Source organism: Felis catus, chromosome A3, assembly GCF_018350175.1.
Source record: "Felis catus isolate Fca126 chromosome A3, F.catus_Fca126_mat1.0, whole genome shotgun sequence".
Taxonomy (NCBI): Eukaryota; Metazoa; Chordata; class Mammalia; order Carnivora; family Felidae; genus Felis; species Felis catus.
The window spans coordinates 66,599,773-66,615,613 of record NC_058370.1 but is presented as its reverse complement, the minus strand read 5'-3'; the positions used below and the strand labels follow the sequence as shown (position 1 = coordinate 66,615,613).

At 53.7% G+C, this 15,841-nt stretch overlaps 1 protein-coding gene and 1 long non-coding RNA gene across 5 annotated transcripts in view; one reads left to right on the top strand and one right to left on the bottom strand.

Moving 5' to 3' along the window:
- The window catches only part of TTC7A (tetratricopeptide repeat domain 7A), a 120,009-nt gene that overhangs the window by 9,510 nt on the left and 94,658 nt on the right, over positions 1-15,841 (bottom strand). For all 4 annotated transcript variants that reach the window (XM_003983963.6, XM_019827149.3, XM_045054177.1 and 1 more), the window contains 3 exons: positions 14,537-14,634; positions 12,567-12,701; positions 4,503-4,705 (listed from right to left, as the gene is read on the bottom strand). In XM_003983963.6, coding sequence (XP_003984012.3) covers positions 4,503-4,705; positions 12,567-12,701; positions 14,537-14,634 — 436 coding nt within the window. The remainder of the gene's footprint in view (positions 1-4,502; positions 4,706-12,566; positions 12,702-14,536; positions 14,635-15,841) is intronic.
- LOC109498158 overlaps positions 1-15,841 on the top strand; it is a 35,733-nt gene that overhangs the window by 3,959 nt on the left and 15,933 nt on the right. The window contains exons 2-3 of the long non-coding RNA XR_006595539.1: positions 285-8,333; positions 9,087-9,350. This is a non-coding gene — a long non-coding RNA (uncharacterized LOC109498158). The remainder of the gene's footprint in view (positions 1-284; positions 8,334-9,086; positions 9,351-15,841) is intronic.

The window sequence follows — 15,841 nt, the reverse complement described above, 5'->3', positions numbered from 1 at the left end:
GTCCTGGCTGACTCAGGCCTCGCCTTAGGGAGCACAGGAATGGTGGTGGGGAGCTTCCAAGGACTTAGGGCAGGTGCGGCAAGCCCCAGCGTGGGGAAAGAGGGGCCAGAGTCTCTTGAGCTGGCCACACTATGGCCATGCCCCTGATCCCTCAAGCCCACTTGAGGAACGAGGCAGCAAACCCCATGCTGGGAGCGAGAGGGAATGAATGCAGAGAAATAATTCACTGCCCCACTCTCATTGGGGTAATGGACGACAGAAACGCTGTCTTCCTGTCTTTCCAGGGGCATCTGGAGACAGAAGAGGCTGGATCACCTGGCCAGGACTGCTTCAGAAATTACATCCCCAGGAATTACATCACAGGAGCCAAAGTTCATTTAGGGCAGTTTCCCCCCTTGCTGCTGGGGTGCCCAAGGAGGAAAGCGTTCTGGGGAGACGGGGCAATGAGAGCCTGGAACTCTGGCCTAAGAAGAAAGCATGACCACGGGCAAGAGCCAGTGAGGAGCAGGGAAGCCTGGCCAGAGAGGCACGAGGAAACCCCAGAGCCTGTCCTTGGGACAGCAGGGTGGGGGCCGCCCACAGACACAGGTGCAGGGATGCAGCATGCCTGTCCACTCCTGGCCGACGCTCTTGAGCTGTCTCTTGCAGTGAGACAGGCTGCATCAAAGCATCCACACTCCTGGCTCAAGCAAGGGGTGGGCAAGGAGAATGAGTCAGCCTGTGGCTGAGGCTAGTGACCTCCCACCATTAAAGTCAGGGGACCTCATGGTCCTCCTTGGAGGGCTCTCAGTGACTTGACCATTCCATTAGTCCCTCCTGGGTTCCTTGCCTTCCCCAAGCATCCTTGTTCCCTCGCAGATGCAGAAGGACTCCTGAGAGGTGGCAGGGCAGAGAGAGGCTCAGAGAGAGAGAGGGGTGTAGGCACCTCGGATTCCTCTCCACCAAGCCCATGGAGCCCTTCTGAAAAACACTGTCACCTGGGGGCCAACTCCTCTGCTTCCTTTCTCATGTTTCCTCAGAGCAGGCAAGTCGAGTTCAGGCTTCCCCTCCGTAATGAGATTCTTCTGCCTGTAAGTTAAGTGCTGAACGCCCAGGCTGAGTGAGTAGGGTTTCTGGCTACCTGGTGGGGAGGCTGAGACCTAGCTGGCAAAGACTGTTAGGATCTGCTCCTGAGATTTCACTGGGAATTTCCATCTGCAGAGAGCATGGCATTTTCTTTCTGCACCTGGAAGTCTCCTGAAGCAACCTGGCCCTCCGTGAGCCTAGTGGAGGTGGCTGCCTGCAGGGCTGGGGTTTGACGGCACAGACACTTCTGGGGCACTGCTGAGGCACAGTGGAGACTCTTCCCTGGCAAAGCACTGCTAAGCTGGTGTCTCTTTCCTGCCTGTTGGGTAGAAAAGCCTGAGCTGAGCCCAGGGTGGAGCCTGAAGCATGGAAATGCCTCCCATCACATCCAGGGCAGGGAGGGTGGCAGGACCTGGAGAATAGAGAACCTGCTTCGTGGCCAAAGTTCATTTTCTTAGAAATGCCAGGACCCTGCCTCCTAAAAGCAATCACCTTCCACTCCCAGAAGCTTTCTCTGGCCTGTCCTCAAAGTTCCTGTCCCCATGCACACAGCCCTAGGGAGAGGCCCTGAGGCTGGCCCCCCTGGTGTTTGATGATCCTGCCCTAAGGACTGTAAGGCTGAAGCTGGCACCCACACAGCTCACCAAGGGACCCAGAGCTCTCCTGGCCCAGCCTGTGGGCGGCTGTGCTCTCAGGGGAGGGGTGCCTCTCCTCTCCTTGCACCTATCAGAGGCTGATGTTCTCAGAGAACCACTGTGGTGTGGCAAGGCCAGGATGCACTCCTTGGGAACCTGCCTTGGCAATGACTGACTGCATGGGGGTCTGGATGGGTATCAGTTCCCCTTCACATTTTTTTCTCTGGATAGTTCTCCAAGAATGCACCCACCTCCAGAGTTCATGAAGGCTGAGACAACTGATGTGTCTCCGTCACTCTCTATTATTTTTATGGCAAATCCCTTACATAAATGCCAGGTTGACTTAGACCAACAGGTAGTGGTTCCCCTGATGTTGCACCATGGTAAAGAACATCTAAAGGTCACGTGTGTGCTCGTTGAGAAAAAGTTCTGTGATTGATTAGCAATGTCTGTCACGGGTATGGGACTGGAGACTAGAGGTTTATACGTTGTTCTGCCTTCTCTGATGTTGCACTGAAGACTTTTAGGAGCACTTTCACATGTGCCACCTCATTTGATTAGAAGTGACCTAGAATGATGTAGATTATTATCCACTTACAAAGGGAGACATCAGGAACATGGAAGTTAAGTGTGTCTTTTCCTAAATCACCCAAGTGAATTGGGGCCAGAGCCAGGATTAGATCCTAGATGTCCTGAGTTTGAAGCCAGCACAGGGAAGGCACTCACATCAGGGAATGCTGGTGATCAACATACCAAAGTGTTCCTTCCTGTGTCTTTGGGAAAAGAGTGCTTAATAAATCTCCAGGCTTGCAATTTGCTATTCTTCATGCATATGTGTGGGATGCTGGCAGGAACAGAGCATGTGGAAAGCAAATGGGCTGCCCACGCCAGAGCCGACTGCCCCTCTGGTTGCTTGTAACTTTCAACAGTGGGCAGGCCTGGCCCTGACTTGCTCTAATTTCATCAAATCAGCAAGGCACCCCAGGAAGAGAAAAGGGACCATTTCAGAAACATCTGCAGGGAGCCACTCTGGACAGCTATTCAGTTACCATGGAAACCCACCCTAGGAAACTGCTTCAATTTCAGGAAAATCGCTACAAACAATAATAAGCATAAATGAAAAATGGTACACTGTTACTTCAAAATTGTACTTGTTATTGGGTTTTAGGGACTGAGCCGGCAGGCACATATCCGTGAGCGCAGTGGAAGGCAGACATCTCTGCCTGGCTGCAGGCCTGATGACAGAGCCCACATCCTCCCTCCCACCTCCCTCATCAAGTGTCTGGATGTGACCTCCGGGGAGGCATTTGTCAGAGGAACTCATGTCTGAATTGCGGGAGGAAGGAGGACGTGCCTTGCAAAAAACAAACATTTGCTGAGCAGACTGCAAGGCAACACAGAGCCATGTGGAGGGGAACATGGGCCAGGTGTGATGTCACTGCGTGGGCTTTCTTCAGCTAACGCTGAACATTCACATGGGTCCAAAGTAGATATCCTTTAAGAAATCGGGCAGCAGGAGTAATAGCTGAGCTGGGAGTCTCTACTGTAATCTGTTTTCAGGGACTCTTGGGCTGGAAAGGACCTTGTAAAGATGACTTGGCCCAGCTCCTCCCCCAAGTGGTGTTTCCATTCTGTTGGCAGTGTCTTCAGCAGACGGTTCCTGAGTTTGTACTTGGACTATTCTAAGAGCTGTACGGTTTTTCCTGACACTGAGCGGAAATCGAACTCCCTGTGGCTTCTCGTGAACGAATCAGACCCCTTTTGGCAATGATAACCCTCCAGCCATCTGGAGTCAGTCTGATCCCTCTGTGTTCTCCATGTGGCAGGTGTCAGTGACGCCCTCATGGTTGCTCCCCTTAAAGAACTGTCAAAGGGGGACATCTGAGGTGGAACCTGGACCCTGACAGGGGAAGACCATGTAGCTAATGGTATGCTCATGAATTATACTTCAAAAATCACTGTGCATGTGCAGGCCTGTATACATTCAGATCATTACATTTATCCTGATACTGGCTCTCTAAAAGCAGCTAAGGAAGGAAGGGAAAAAAACAGCTATCCCTAGTCTACTACACCAACTGTCGGAGCAGGTATTCAGTAAATGTTTCCTGCACCAGAGAATCCCCACTGCACAGATAAGTAAAACCGAGGTTCAGAGAAGCCCACGATCACCCAGAAAGAGAATGGCAAGGCCAGGCCAAGAACACCACCATCCTGCTCTCTGCCTCCAAACCTTCCCATGGAAAGTCACCGAGCCCTGGGCACCCACGTCCTGAGCGCCATGTTGCTGGACTGGGGGCCGCTGGGCCCTCTTACCACCCCAGGGGCCATTTTCCATGTGTGCTTGAGTCAGGGCTGACGTGACAGCCCATCTCAGGACATCCTCTAAATGACACCAAAGAGGCACAGAGCTCCTCCTAAATGGGAGAGGCAGCCTGGTGATCACGGAGGCACTGGGGACTCCCAGAAAGCAGAGCGTTTTGTCTAGTGTGTCCAGGGCAAGGGTCTGATGAGGAATAGTGAAAGCCCTTTGGGGCTACACTGCTTTACCGAAACTTACAGCAAAAAGGAAGTCACAAGGAATATCAACCAAACCTACATTTTTTCATCAACTCAGCCAGGCTCTGATTGAAGGGGAATGGCCCTGCCTCCGTAAGACACTTGTGTCTCCCAACAGAGCAGGGAGGAAGCCACCTCTCCCCAAGCACCAGGGAACAGGGGCGGCAGGGCACCTGCAGACAGTGGAGAGGGTGAGAGGGCAGAAGGGCCCTGATGCCTTTCTCGGGGGCCGGGGGGCTGACTCACCAGGCTGTGCATGATGCGCACACCGTCGGGGTTCACCGTGAGTGCCTCCTTGTACAGCTGCTTGGCCTCCTCCAAGCTGCCCTTCATCTCGGCTAGCCGGCCCCGCATGTAGAGTACCGAGTGTGAGGTGGGAAAGAGGCCCGCTGCCTCCTGGATGCAGAAACCCGCTTCCTTGAGGTGTCGCTGCTCCATGAACAGCTCAGCTGTGAAACCAGAAGGACAGTGGGAGGTGACAGCGGTAGGAAAAGCCAGAGGCAGAGGACCCCTCCCTGCATCCGACTGGCAGCCCCCAGAGTGGAGGGTCTCAGGTGGTGGAAGCCATCCCTCGAGTCACAGCATGGGCGGGGCTGGCTCTGGGCCGTGGGGGCAATAGCAGAGAATGGTTTCCGAGCGCTCACTCGGTGTCAGGCACCGCGCTACATGTTCCACACGGACCGTCTCCACTGACGCGCATAGCAGCTTGTAGAACAAGCACTTTTATTACCCTGCTTCAGAGAGGAGGAAACTGGGGCACAGAGAGGGTAGGGAAGTGACCTTAAGACCACAGGGAGAGTCAGCTGTGGACCTAGGGTTTGCATCAGGTTGTCTTGACCTCCAAGCTTGGCAGTGGGGGCACGGGTGGCGTCTGTAAAGGTCAGTCAGGTGGCTTTCTGCAGCGTCCCTCACTTCACCTGGTGACCTTGAGTCTCAGGGTGGGGGATGGAAGCTGATCAGGAGGATGCAGGTGTGTGCTACCACAAGGCCCACATTCCTTGAGACTGTGGGCCAAGGCCTGCTTCTGCAAAGTGTCTACTCTCATCTGACCCTCCTAGGAGGTGCTCTCATGAGCCCTGTGCTAACAAACCAGGCTGAGGGAGGCAGGGCGTCACTCTAGTCCCTCAGTGGAAAGGGGTGAGGCAGAGCTGGGCTCCTAGCAGCTCCGGCCTCTCTCCAAAGCCCAGGGCTTTCTGCCACACTGAGAGAATAGGTAATGCACGTGCCTTTTACCAACAAGCAGGAAAGATCTGTCCCACAACCAGTTTGCCCTCTTCCCTGCAGATCTGTGGAAAATGGGGCCATCTCTCCGATCTCAGGCCAGCCCACATAAAGGCACATTTCAGATCCACGCTGCACAGGTACACACCCACAACAGGCACTTTTAGAAACAGGCCGGCTGGGCTTGCAGCACGGCCTCGTGGCCCACTCAGCCTTCCTCTCCGGCAGCCCTGGGCTCAGCTGCCCCTCCCGGGGCTGGTGCCTGCACACAGATGGGAGCACAGAAGGGCACGCAGAGCCTGGCTTGTGGCTCTGCCAGGAGCTGTTCCTAGCACAGGCCAAGGGCTGAGGTTACACTAATTCAGGTTACACTAATTCAGGTCTGGGGCGGGTAGATAACAGACATCCCCAAAGAAGCTCCCAGAACAAGGTGGAAAACCTGGGCCCAGGCATCATCTTCCTGTTTCAACAAGAAGCAGGAAGGAAGCCTAAGGCCTCAACTGCAGCACACAGCATTTGGGGGTACTCAGCGTGAATGTTGCCTAAGGTTCATTGTGTAATCAAAGTAGCTTGCCACATCCTACAATACTACAGAGGCCTTTTTGAGCAAGGGTACTCTTTTTGTCTCTAGTGGAGATGAGAATTTGGAAGAATTAAGTAAACACAGAGGAGCCAGGCCCCCATGATAAGGCTAAAGAGAAACGCAGGCTCTTGTCCCTGTAGACAACCTGAACTGCAGAGTCCCAAGGCAGAAAGTGCAGGAAGGTGAGGCCAGGAAGGGCAGCCTTAGAGCCCAGGGCCTTGCAGGGAGGGGTTTGTCTAACTCTGCCTAAGCTCTCCTCTGCTGTGCTGTCACGTTCTCTTCTGGAGCTGCTGCCTGGGGCTCTGAGCAGGGTGCCTTCATAACTGAGGGCCCAGTGTGCAACTACGATGTGCTGACCATGTGCCTGGCCCACCCACATGAGAAGGATAAAGAGGGGAGGTGGGGCAGCGGAGCGACCAAACTGCTGGAGGGAGCCAGGGCAATGGAGCACCAAGTGCCAATTCTGAAAACTCCGGGCTCTCCGAAGGGGTCAGGTCAGCTGTGCTGGTGTGGCCAGGGAAGTCTTCCTGGGGGGAGGCAACACTGGAGCGGGGGCCTGAAAGTGCAGGGGTGCTTAGACAGGCAGACAGAAGGGAGGTTGTGCAGACCTGGAGGGCTGGGCTCCACTGTGACCTGCCCGAACTCCCCAGGGTCACTGGAGGAGAGGGGGAGAAGCAGAAGGAAGCGTATGGTGTGAGTGCCGGAGGCGGGGAGGCCTGTCCTGCACCAGCCCCTGTAGCTGCTTCCTCTATCTACCACTAGGAGCTCAGGTCAGAGGCTAGGCTCTCCACTCCCATAGACCTTGCCCAGCAGGCCCAGCCCACCTGCCTGCCTGCCTGGTCCTGGCATGGCTCATTAAGCTGTTTACAACTTGCTGTCCTGTCTCCTGAGTCCCTGTCTCTGGAGGCTGCTCCTGGGGTCTCCCTTGGCGACTCCTCACAGTGCCTTCGTATCAACAGATTTCAATTACAGGGATCCCCACCTCCTTCTTTCCTTGTGGCCCTAGCCCTTGTCGGGCTGGCCATACAGCAGAGAACATGCCCTGAAAAATAGGTAGGGCTGCTTTGGTCCGATGGACTTCATTACCAGTTAGGCAGGAAACCAGATGACACAGAACAGAGCCAGAGAAGTAAGGTCTCCTGAGGGCTCCTGGCTGCCTTGCAGACAGTCCCTGGCATGCTCAGACTCCAGGGCGGGGCCTCTGACCTGCAGACAGGCCCACAGGTCTGGGGGCTGCAGTGCACCCCTTCTTCCTAGCCTCAGCGTCCCTGGGCAACTGTTTTACCAAACATGGTGCTCCCCAGACAGTTAGCCAGCCTATGCTCTGGCTATAGCGTGGCACCACACCCGCCCACTGCCCTGATTTCTTGACCTCCTGGCCTTGACTGCTAGGGCCCCAAGGTGCCCACCCATCTGGGCCTCCCCCCGCCAGGGCTGGAGGAACACTCCCTGTTACTGGACTTTCCTTGAATTCTCACGGTCCAGTTCACCACCCCAGCAAACAGACCTAGCTGTCCCCAGTGTCGAGGGCCCCTCTCCTATCCCCTCAGCTCATTTTCTCTCCCTCCCGATTTCCCTACTCCTCTCATCTCCTCTCTGCCTGCTCTTGACCTCTCCTCCTACCTCTCTGTCTCAGCTTTTCTCCCTCTTCTGTCCATCTCTCTCTACCAGCCCCCACTCTGTGCTTCTCCCGGCAGGCTCCAAATGGAAAACATCTGTTCCCTGGAGCTTTGCAACAGTCCCTTTTATTGTTTTTTTTTTTTTTTCTGAGGCATCCTGATCTAACCCTGCACCCTGAGCTGGTTCCAGTCTTTCGGCCAAAGCAAAGCTCCACCCCACCCCCAGGTTGGGGGATGAACTCACTTTTCACCGGCTATTTGCACACCCTCTTTGCAAGGAGGGCCTTGCCCTTGGACTAGTTCTAAGCTGAGCAGCAGGGGGAGGGAGGGCCCAGGGTCACGTCTAAGGCCTTTCAGGAGCCTCCCCATGTGAGAGTGCACTTGGCACTCAGGCTAAAGGCAGAGGCCCCTCAGGGAAAAGCTTAGGAGAGAAGTTAAGGTTAGGCCCTTAGCTAGCCTTGAACCCCAGAAGGGATCACCAAAACTATCCCCCTAAAGGAAACAGGTGTCCTCCTCATGGAGCAGACCATCAGGACATATGGACACCCAGAATAAAGGTGACAGAAGGGAGGCGGACAAGGAAGGAAAGAGAGAGACAACCATGGAACCGAAGGAATAACACTGAGAATCCGAAGGTCTGAAGGCATTTTGCAGGTTGGTCTGAGACCCTCCATCCCAGGGACCCAGAGAGGGGGCCCAATTTACTTCAGGCCACAAGGGAATCAAAGCGGCAGGGCCTGGGCTCCTGACTTCCTGTCCCTGAATGCTCTCCTCACTATCTCTGCAGCTGGGAGGAGGGGGTGCAGGCAGAGGAAAGAAGAAGAAAAAGCCAGAGCAAGAGAAGAGGGTACGTGGGAAGGAGGCACAGAAGGCAGGAGGGAGAAGGGTGGGGAGCTGGGACAGAGGGGAGCATGAGGGAAGACAAAGAGAGGGATGAGGAGGAATGGAGGAAAAGCACGAGAGGAGGTGGGCGGGGGGCACTGGTGAGGCTGTTTCTCCCTTGACTGCAATGTTATAATAAACATGACCGTCAGACACTGTCCTGGCCACCCACCCCAGTTCTCCAGTCTGCCCAGCTGACAGCGCGGCAGCCGTTACCTGCCAGTGCCCAGGGCCTCCTGAGTACTGTCCCCATAGAAGGCTGGGTCTCCCATTCTGAGATGCCTTGGGCAAAGGGTTTCTGGGCACAGATTCAGCCTGGACCAGTGGGGTTACTGGCTCTTGCTCGACGGATCTGTTTAGCAGTTGGAGCTCTGTGCCCAGTGCCCAGACGTGGTGAATCCACCATTTGGGAGCTGGGACTTGGGCCAACTTCCCCCCGCTGAGGGAAAGCCCATGGCCGCCCATGAGTGCCCTGGACTTCCAGGTTAGGGGATCTCTTCCCTACATCTGTCTTCCTTTCTCTAGCACACTGTTAGCTCCCAGAGACATGAGCTTCAGTGAAAGAGGGAGGTGGGCCATCTTGCTCTTCTGGAAGGCACCTCTCGACACACAGGATCCTGGAGCATCTGTTAGTCCTGGTGCCTCTCCCATCATCACACAGACCCTCTGCTAAAGAGGCAACATTCCTGGAACGGATCTCTCAAGTGGAAGCCCTCCGTGATGCTTCTCACATCTGACTGGGATGGGCGGAGGCTTGAAGAGGCTTGAAGAAGGGCAGCCCTTCATTCAGTAAGTGCTCAGCAAATGCTGGCTGGTGATGCTGGTAGCTTATGGAGTGCAGACTGCTCCAGAATCCTCCCATTCTCAGAATAAAGAACCTGGCACACTTTCTTCCTTCCCTTTCTGGCTGTGGCTGCTGTCCCTCAATCTATTCCCACTTTCTCCTATAATGACAGAGCCCCTGATTTTTAACAGGGCTTATAGGCAACCAGGACGGTGACATTTCCCACAGTCCTATGCAGCTAGTTGCTGTCATGTGACTAAGTTCTGGCTGGTGGATCATGAGGGGAAGTGATTAGTGCAAATTCCAAAATATGCCCTGACTGGGAGGGGGTGTCCCCTTCTCCCACTCTTCCTGGTTATGCCTGGGAAGGTGAATGTGGTGAAGAGCCATCATAGATCACAGGGGTGAGAGTGACTCCCCAGGTAGAGCAGAGCCAATGAAATGGAAGGAACCTGGGTCCCTGGACCAGGAGAGCACAGCTGTCATCCCAGTCAAGGCCTCCATCTCTGAGTTGTTACAATGGCTTCTGAGTTGTTACAGTGGCTTCTGCAAAGTAGACGCTTGCTTTGTTTTTCTTACAAAGCGTCTGCTTTGCAGAAGCCACTGCCATTTTGGATTGGTCACACACACCCAAACTTGTCTCCTAATGCCACTCTGCCCAACCGTTACTTGGCACCACATTCGTGGCATTCAGATTTTGTTCTTCAGAGTTCTCTGTAGGCTGAGTATCTAGGATAACATCCAGAGAAGAAAGGCTAATGTGCAAGTTATCGAAAGGCATGTGTTTACACCGATAATTCCCAAGCCTAATTACAGGCTTACTCCTTCCCTGGAGTTACCAGGATGCACTAGCATCCGGAGCATAAAGCAGCATACTTGAGAAACGCAAGCAGGTTTGTGAAATGCAAAAATGTGTTCATTTGCTGATGGTAGTAAACAGCATGCGTCATTAAACCAAAGGCCTTGGGAACTCTAGAGTAGGCAATGCACAACTCTGGATCTGATCGCCGGGTTGCTGATGTGCCCCTTGAAGTTGGTGAAGGCCCAGTGTGGGCAGCTTCCTACCCCAAGCACATGTAGGGGCCGGGGCTCCGGTGTGCCTCTTGGGAGCTGTTACGGCTTCATGTCTTAGCAGATGACAGGGGGCTCTCTGCCTAAGGGGAGGCCTTTTTTAATATCCCTCTGGAGTTTTCAACATTCCTTTTCCTACTCAGGATGCAACAAGCCGGCTGTGGAACACAGCTCCCACACATCCCTAGCATCCTAAGGGACCCTCCTATGCTAGCTGTGGCAATGTTTGCATTATTAAAATGCTTCCCTGTTTATCCTGTAAATCCTGGCCCAACTGTCCCCCTCCGCCACATTCAGAACCTATGGTGGGGGAGTAGGGGGAGTACTGCATGCTAATAGGACCATATGTGAAATCCAGGCAGCGGGAAACCTCAGATTCCCAGGTAAACACATTCTGCCTCTGACTTGCAATGTCTGCCAGTCTCCAGAACCATCTACTTGCAGTGTCTTCTGCATCTCCCCTGGATGTCTGTAAGCGCCACCCCCTGGGTAGAGATGGGCACTCAGGGTAACCAAAAAACAGGCAAGGAACTTCACTTGGGCAGTTCTCGATCAGAAGGCCATGTTGGCCTGGTGCGTTTCTAGGATTCCACTTATTTTTTTTTTTTTTTTAATTTTTTATTTTTGAGAGGGGGGTAAGGGGCAGAGAGAGAAAGAGGAAGACAGAGGATCCGAAGCAGACTTCTGCTGAGGGCGGAGAGCCCGATATGGGGCTCGAACTCACAAACCATGAGATCATGGTTTGAGCCGAAGTCAGACGCTTAACCGACTGAGCCACCCAGGAGCCTCTAAGGATTGCACTTATTCTGCTACCTTCCTTTTTCTTCTTCTGCTGCTGCTATTCTGTGTCATTCAGGTACATTGATGGCCTTGATTCTTTCCCCTTTCACTTGAACCCACCTCTCACCCCGGCTTAGATGAAATTCTCAAACCCAGCAAGTGCCTCCCTGGAATCCTTAGTGGAGGCTCAAGGATGGTCACCACTGGGGGCCATCCTGCTTCTGTCTCCAGCACGACTATAGTGGATGGGACAGAGACCAAGCACCATTTACTGGTGTCCCACGCTGCACTAACTGCTTTACACACGTCAGCTCATAGCTCATGATCAGGACAGGCAGAAAGGGGCTGGCATTAGAATCCAAGCTCTGTGGGGCACCTGGGTAGTTCAGTTGGTTGAGTGTCCAACTCTTGATTTCAGCTCAGGTCATGATCCCAGGGTTGTGAAATCAAGCCCTGAATCGAGTTCCACACTCTGGAGGCTGCCTGAGCTTCTCTCTGTCTCTCTCTCTCCTTCTGCCCCTCTTGCTCTTGTCTAAAATAATAATAAAAAAAGAACCCAGCTGTGTGTGACCCTGAAGCTGCCTGCCTCCCCAACACTAACTGTCCCTCAAATTCCCTGGTGGCAGTGGTGCCAGTTACCTATCAAGAGGCCACCTGAGGGTCAGTCGGTTAGGCATCTGACTTCTGCTCAGGTCATGATCTCACGGTTTGTGGGTTTAAGCTCCACATTGGCCTCTATGCTGACCGCTCAGAGCCTGGAGCCTGCTTTGGATTCTGTCTCCCTCTCTTCTCTGCCCCTTCCCTGCTCATGCTTGGTCTCGATCTCTCTCTCTCTCAAAGATAAGTAAACATTAAAAAAAATTTAAAAAAAATGAAGAGGGAATGGCCATGCCAGTGTTATCAGCCCTCTGCTTTCAATGAACTACACTGCCAGCCCTCACCTCTTCTCTGTGAGCCTCTAGGGTTTGAGTACTAACTGGTTTTACTCAGGGGAAGATGGGCAAGAAGGAGGGATGGGCCTGTTTTTGAGACTAAGAAGACTATCCATCTATGTGGTCTTTCTTCAAATCTTCTTACACTTATATTTGCTGACAGACAGCCTCTCCCAGGTAGGCAGGCAGGTCCTGTCCCCATTTGGTGCAGAAGGAAGCCCACAGCCAGACAGATTAAGTGACTTTTCTTGGGCCAAGCAAAGAAGAGCTGGAACCAGGGCTCCAGGTTTCTGATCCCCAGGCCTTTCCATGAGTACTACAGTCTACCCAGGCCTTGGCAGGGGCCCTCATAGCCCCACACTCCTTCCTCCAGGGCAGCGCACAGCTGAGAGGCCTGCAGGCGGGCAGGTGGGTGTCACTGGGCCCGGAGACACTCACCAGCCTGGAGCCAGATCTGTTCCAGCGTGGTCCACAGCTGCATGGGGCCCTGCTTCAGGACTGAGCTCGGCACAGTCAGCTCTGACATGGCCTCCTCCAGCCGGGAGGCTGCGATGGATGATGCACGCCGAGACCCTGCAGAGCAAGAGGGGAGAGGGCTGAGCAGCACAGTCGGAGCAGTGACTGGAGCAGCCCCACGGCCGGGCAGCTGCAAAACAGCTCACAGAGCACTGGGAAGGGCCCTCCTTGTACCCTCACCCATGGCTGGGATTGAGGAGTGTCAGGCAGTAAGCCTGCTTCCAAGAGTCTATCACTAGAGAAGATAGTCATAAATGCTGGCAAAGGTGCCTGCACTACTGAAAACAGAAATGATCTGAATGTCTAACAATAGGGAGTATTTCAAAATAAGTGAGGGTACATTCGTACAAGACCCTGCAGTCATTAAAATAATGACACATATATCTGGAAACCGATGTAGAAGGATGTTCACATTATATAGTTAGGTGAAAAACAGCATGTTAGAAAAGTGTATGATTATTTATTTATGTTTATTTATTAATTTTGAGAGAAAGAGCATGAGCAGGCAAAAGGCAGAGAGAGAGAGATAGAGAGAATCCCAAGCAGGCTCTGTGCTGGCAGCACAGAGCCCATGCAAGGCTTGAACCCATGAACCGTGAGATCATGGCCTGAGCTGAAACCAAGAGTTGGACGCTTAACCAACAGAGCCACCCAGGTGCCCCTGGTCACATTTGTATAAGAAAGAAATAGAGACCTAGAGAAAAGGTCTGAAAGGCCATTATTAAGGTCTGGATTTTGAAACGGTGGATGATTTTTCTTTTCTTCCTTTTGCTCTTTGCTTTCTGTTTTCACCAGTGCATGTTATCGTATCTGATATAGAAGGGTCCCACTTGAGGTTGTGCTGTGAAGGATCCTTGGGTAGCAACTCAGGTCAGACCCTGTGCCCTCCGGAGAACCTCCCCGGTGGCAGTTCTGGGTGACACGGGTCCCTGTTGAGGATATATAAGCCATTGACATTTACAATTCACATGCAGGTGAAATGTGAGCACTTCTCTCTCTCTCTCTCTCTCTCTCTCTCTCTCTCTGTCTTTCTTTCTCTCTTTCTCTCTCTCTCTCTCTCAGAGGCAATAAAGGCTCCAATAAACTCAGGAGACCTGGGGCAAACCACAGATGGTTTCAGTTTATAAGACAAGTGCACGTGGAGTCCTAATAATTGGCTCATGGTTCTTCCCTCCCTAACTGCAAGGGCACTATGCCCTCCTTCACCGTTCTCTCCTTGGAGCCAGCAGCTCCACATTCAGCCCAGCGCCCCCTCAGATGTGCCTCCAAGTCAAGTCAGGTGCAGGGCTTGGCATCGGAAATCAGCTCCATCAGTGACAACGAAGGTGCATCTCGGTTCATGTCCGCAGAGGTGGAAAAAATGAGCAATGCCACTAAACGCAACTGCCTCACACTCCATTCGGGTGACTAATTCTTGTGCCTTTGCTTTTTGCTTTTCTGCTTTAATCAGGGCCTCCTTTCAAACAGTTCTCTATGGGCTTAGAGTTATAAATTTGAGCTCAGCTCATTCCTTTCTACTTGACTCCATTCGATCTACTAAGGACATTTTAATGGCAGACATTGGCCTTGAGTTTAGCCTAAGGGGAGATGGTTTCTGTGCTCCACAGTCAACTCTCCACCCTGGCTCTCCTCTCTGCACCCCTGCCCAGGAGGCTGGGTCCGTCCCTTGCCTGCTCCAGCAGTCCACTTTCCGCCCCAGAGCCAGGATGGGCTCAGAAAGATGCCCGAGGGCAGCTCCTTAGTTTCTTAGCACCAGGCTCTGGTGCCATGGCTGGCCAAGAGGAGGGTGGGTTTGGCCAGACTGGGAAGATGCCACTTTCCCCAGTTTGTGCTCAGGCTGGGAGAGGGAGCGGTGGGCCCACATGGGCAGCTGCCCACGGGCACGTTCTTACCAGAGTCTGCATCATGGGCATCGGGCAGAGTCAGATGCATGCCACTCTGCTTCTTCAGTGTGACACCCTCGCCGAGGCTCCCATCCTTTTCCAGGCCTCTGAAAGGCAAGGGAAAGCCAGGCCCCAGTGAGGCAGAGGGCTTGCAGGGAGAACAAGGGAGCCTTACACCAGGCAGGGTCTGAGGCTGAGAGTTTAGGCCTGGGAACGGAGCCAAAGCTAGGACCACTAGGAAGGGTGGAGACCACCAGAGATGGCAAGACAGATCGGGCCTCAGGCTTACCCTAGAATCTGGCTAACCCCAGAAGCTACACTGACATGCTGTTACTCCCCAGCATGTGTACACACCCACACACCCACACACCCACACACCCACACACACACACACACACACACGCACACACCCACCCACCAACACCACTATGTGCCCTTGGGGCCATCAGTCTCCCCGCTAGTCCTTAATACTACCACATTTCATCCCTGCAGCTAACATTTGCTCATGCAAACCAAGAATGTTCTTGCTGTTTGTTCTTCTGGTCCACACAACCCCCCACCCCCGTCCTTTAGAACCCAGCCCAGAGACCCTCCTACAGCCAGAAAGCCTCCTGTGCCCCTCACAGCTGCCTTCTCCCCTGCCCTCCGTCAGCATGAATCCAGCAGCACATGGGTTAGAAACTCTCCCTCCTCTGAAGTCAGTGATGGTAGAAGCTCCCCCAGGACAAAAGGAGGTCTTTGCTACCTTTTGCCACCCTCACAATGTCCAGCAGAGTGCCAGGCACAGAGCAGGCACCAAGATCCAGCTTCCAAGGAAAACTTGGTCTTCACGGGCTACCAGAAATACCCCCAGCCCAAGCCCCAGGGAAGGAAGGCCCAGCCACCATTCTGCATCAGGGACTCTACCTCGGGCTACCAGGGTGGCCCCAGAAGAACCAGAGGGAGGGCCCTGCGGGGGCAGATAAACAAGCATGGTACTCTCCCCTGCCCCCAATTCCCCAGGTCCTTGTGGTTCCCACACTGCTAGGGAGGTTCCTCTTTTCTCAGAGTGGGGAAGCGGGGTGGGGGGTGGGGGGAGCCACAGCTCAGAAAGGCAGCACAGTCTGTTGTGCCCATCCTGGGGCACACATACCCCCAGCCACCCCGCCTACTTCTGGGGTTGCCCTTGAACCTGCTGACCAGGGAAGCCTGGAGGAGGGCCAAGGTAAACAGGGCAGGATAGATGGCAAGCCCAGCCTGGGGCCAGAGGCTTCTGACCTTCAGGGGGTGTTAAGATGATGGTCCCAATCAAGAATGCCAGGGCCCAGGTTGTCC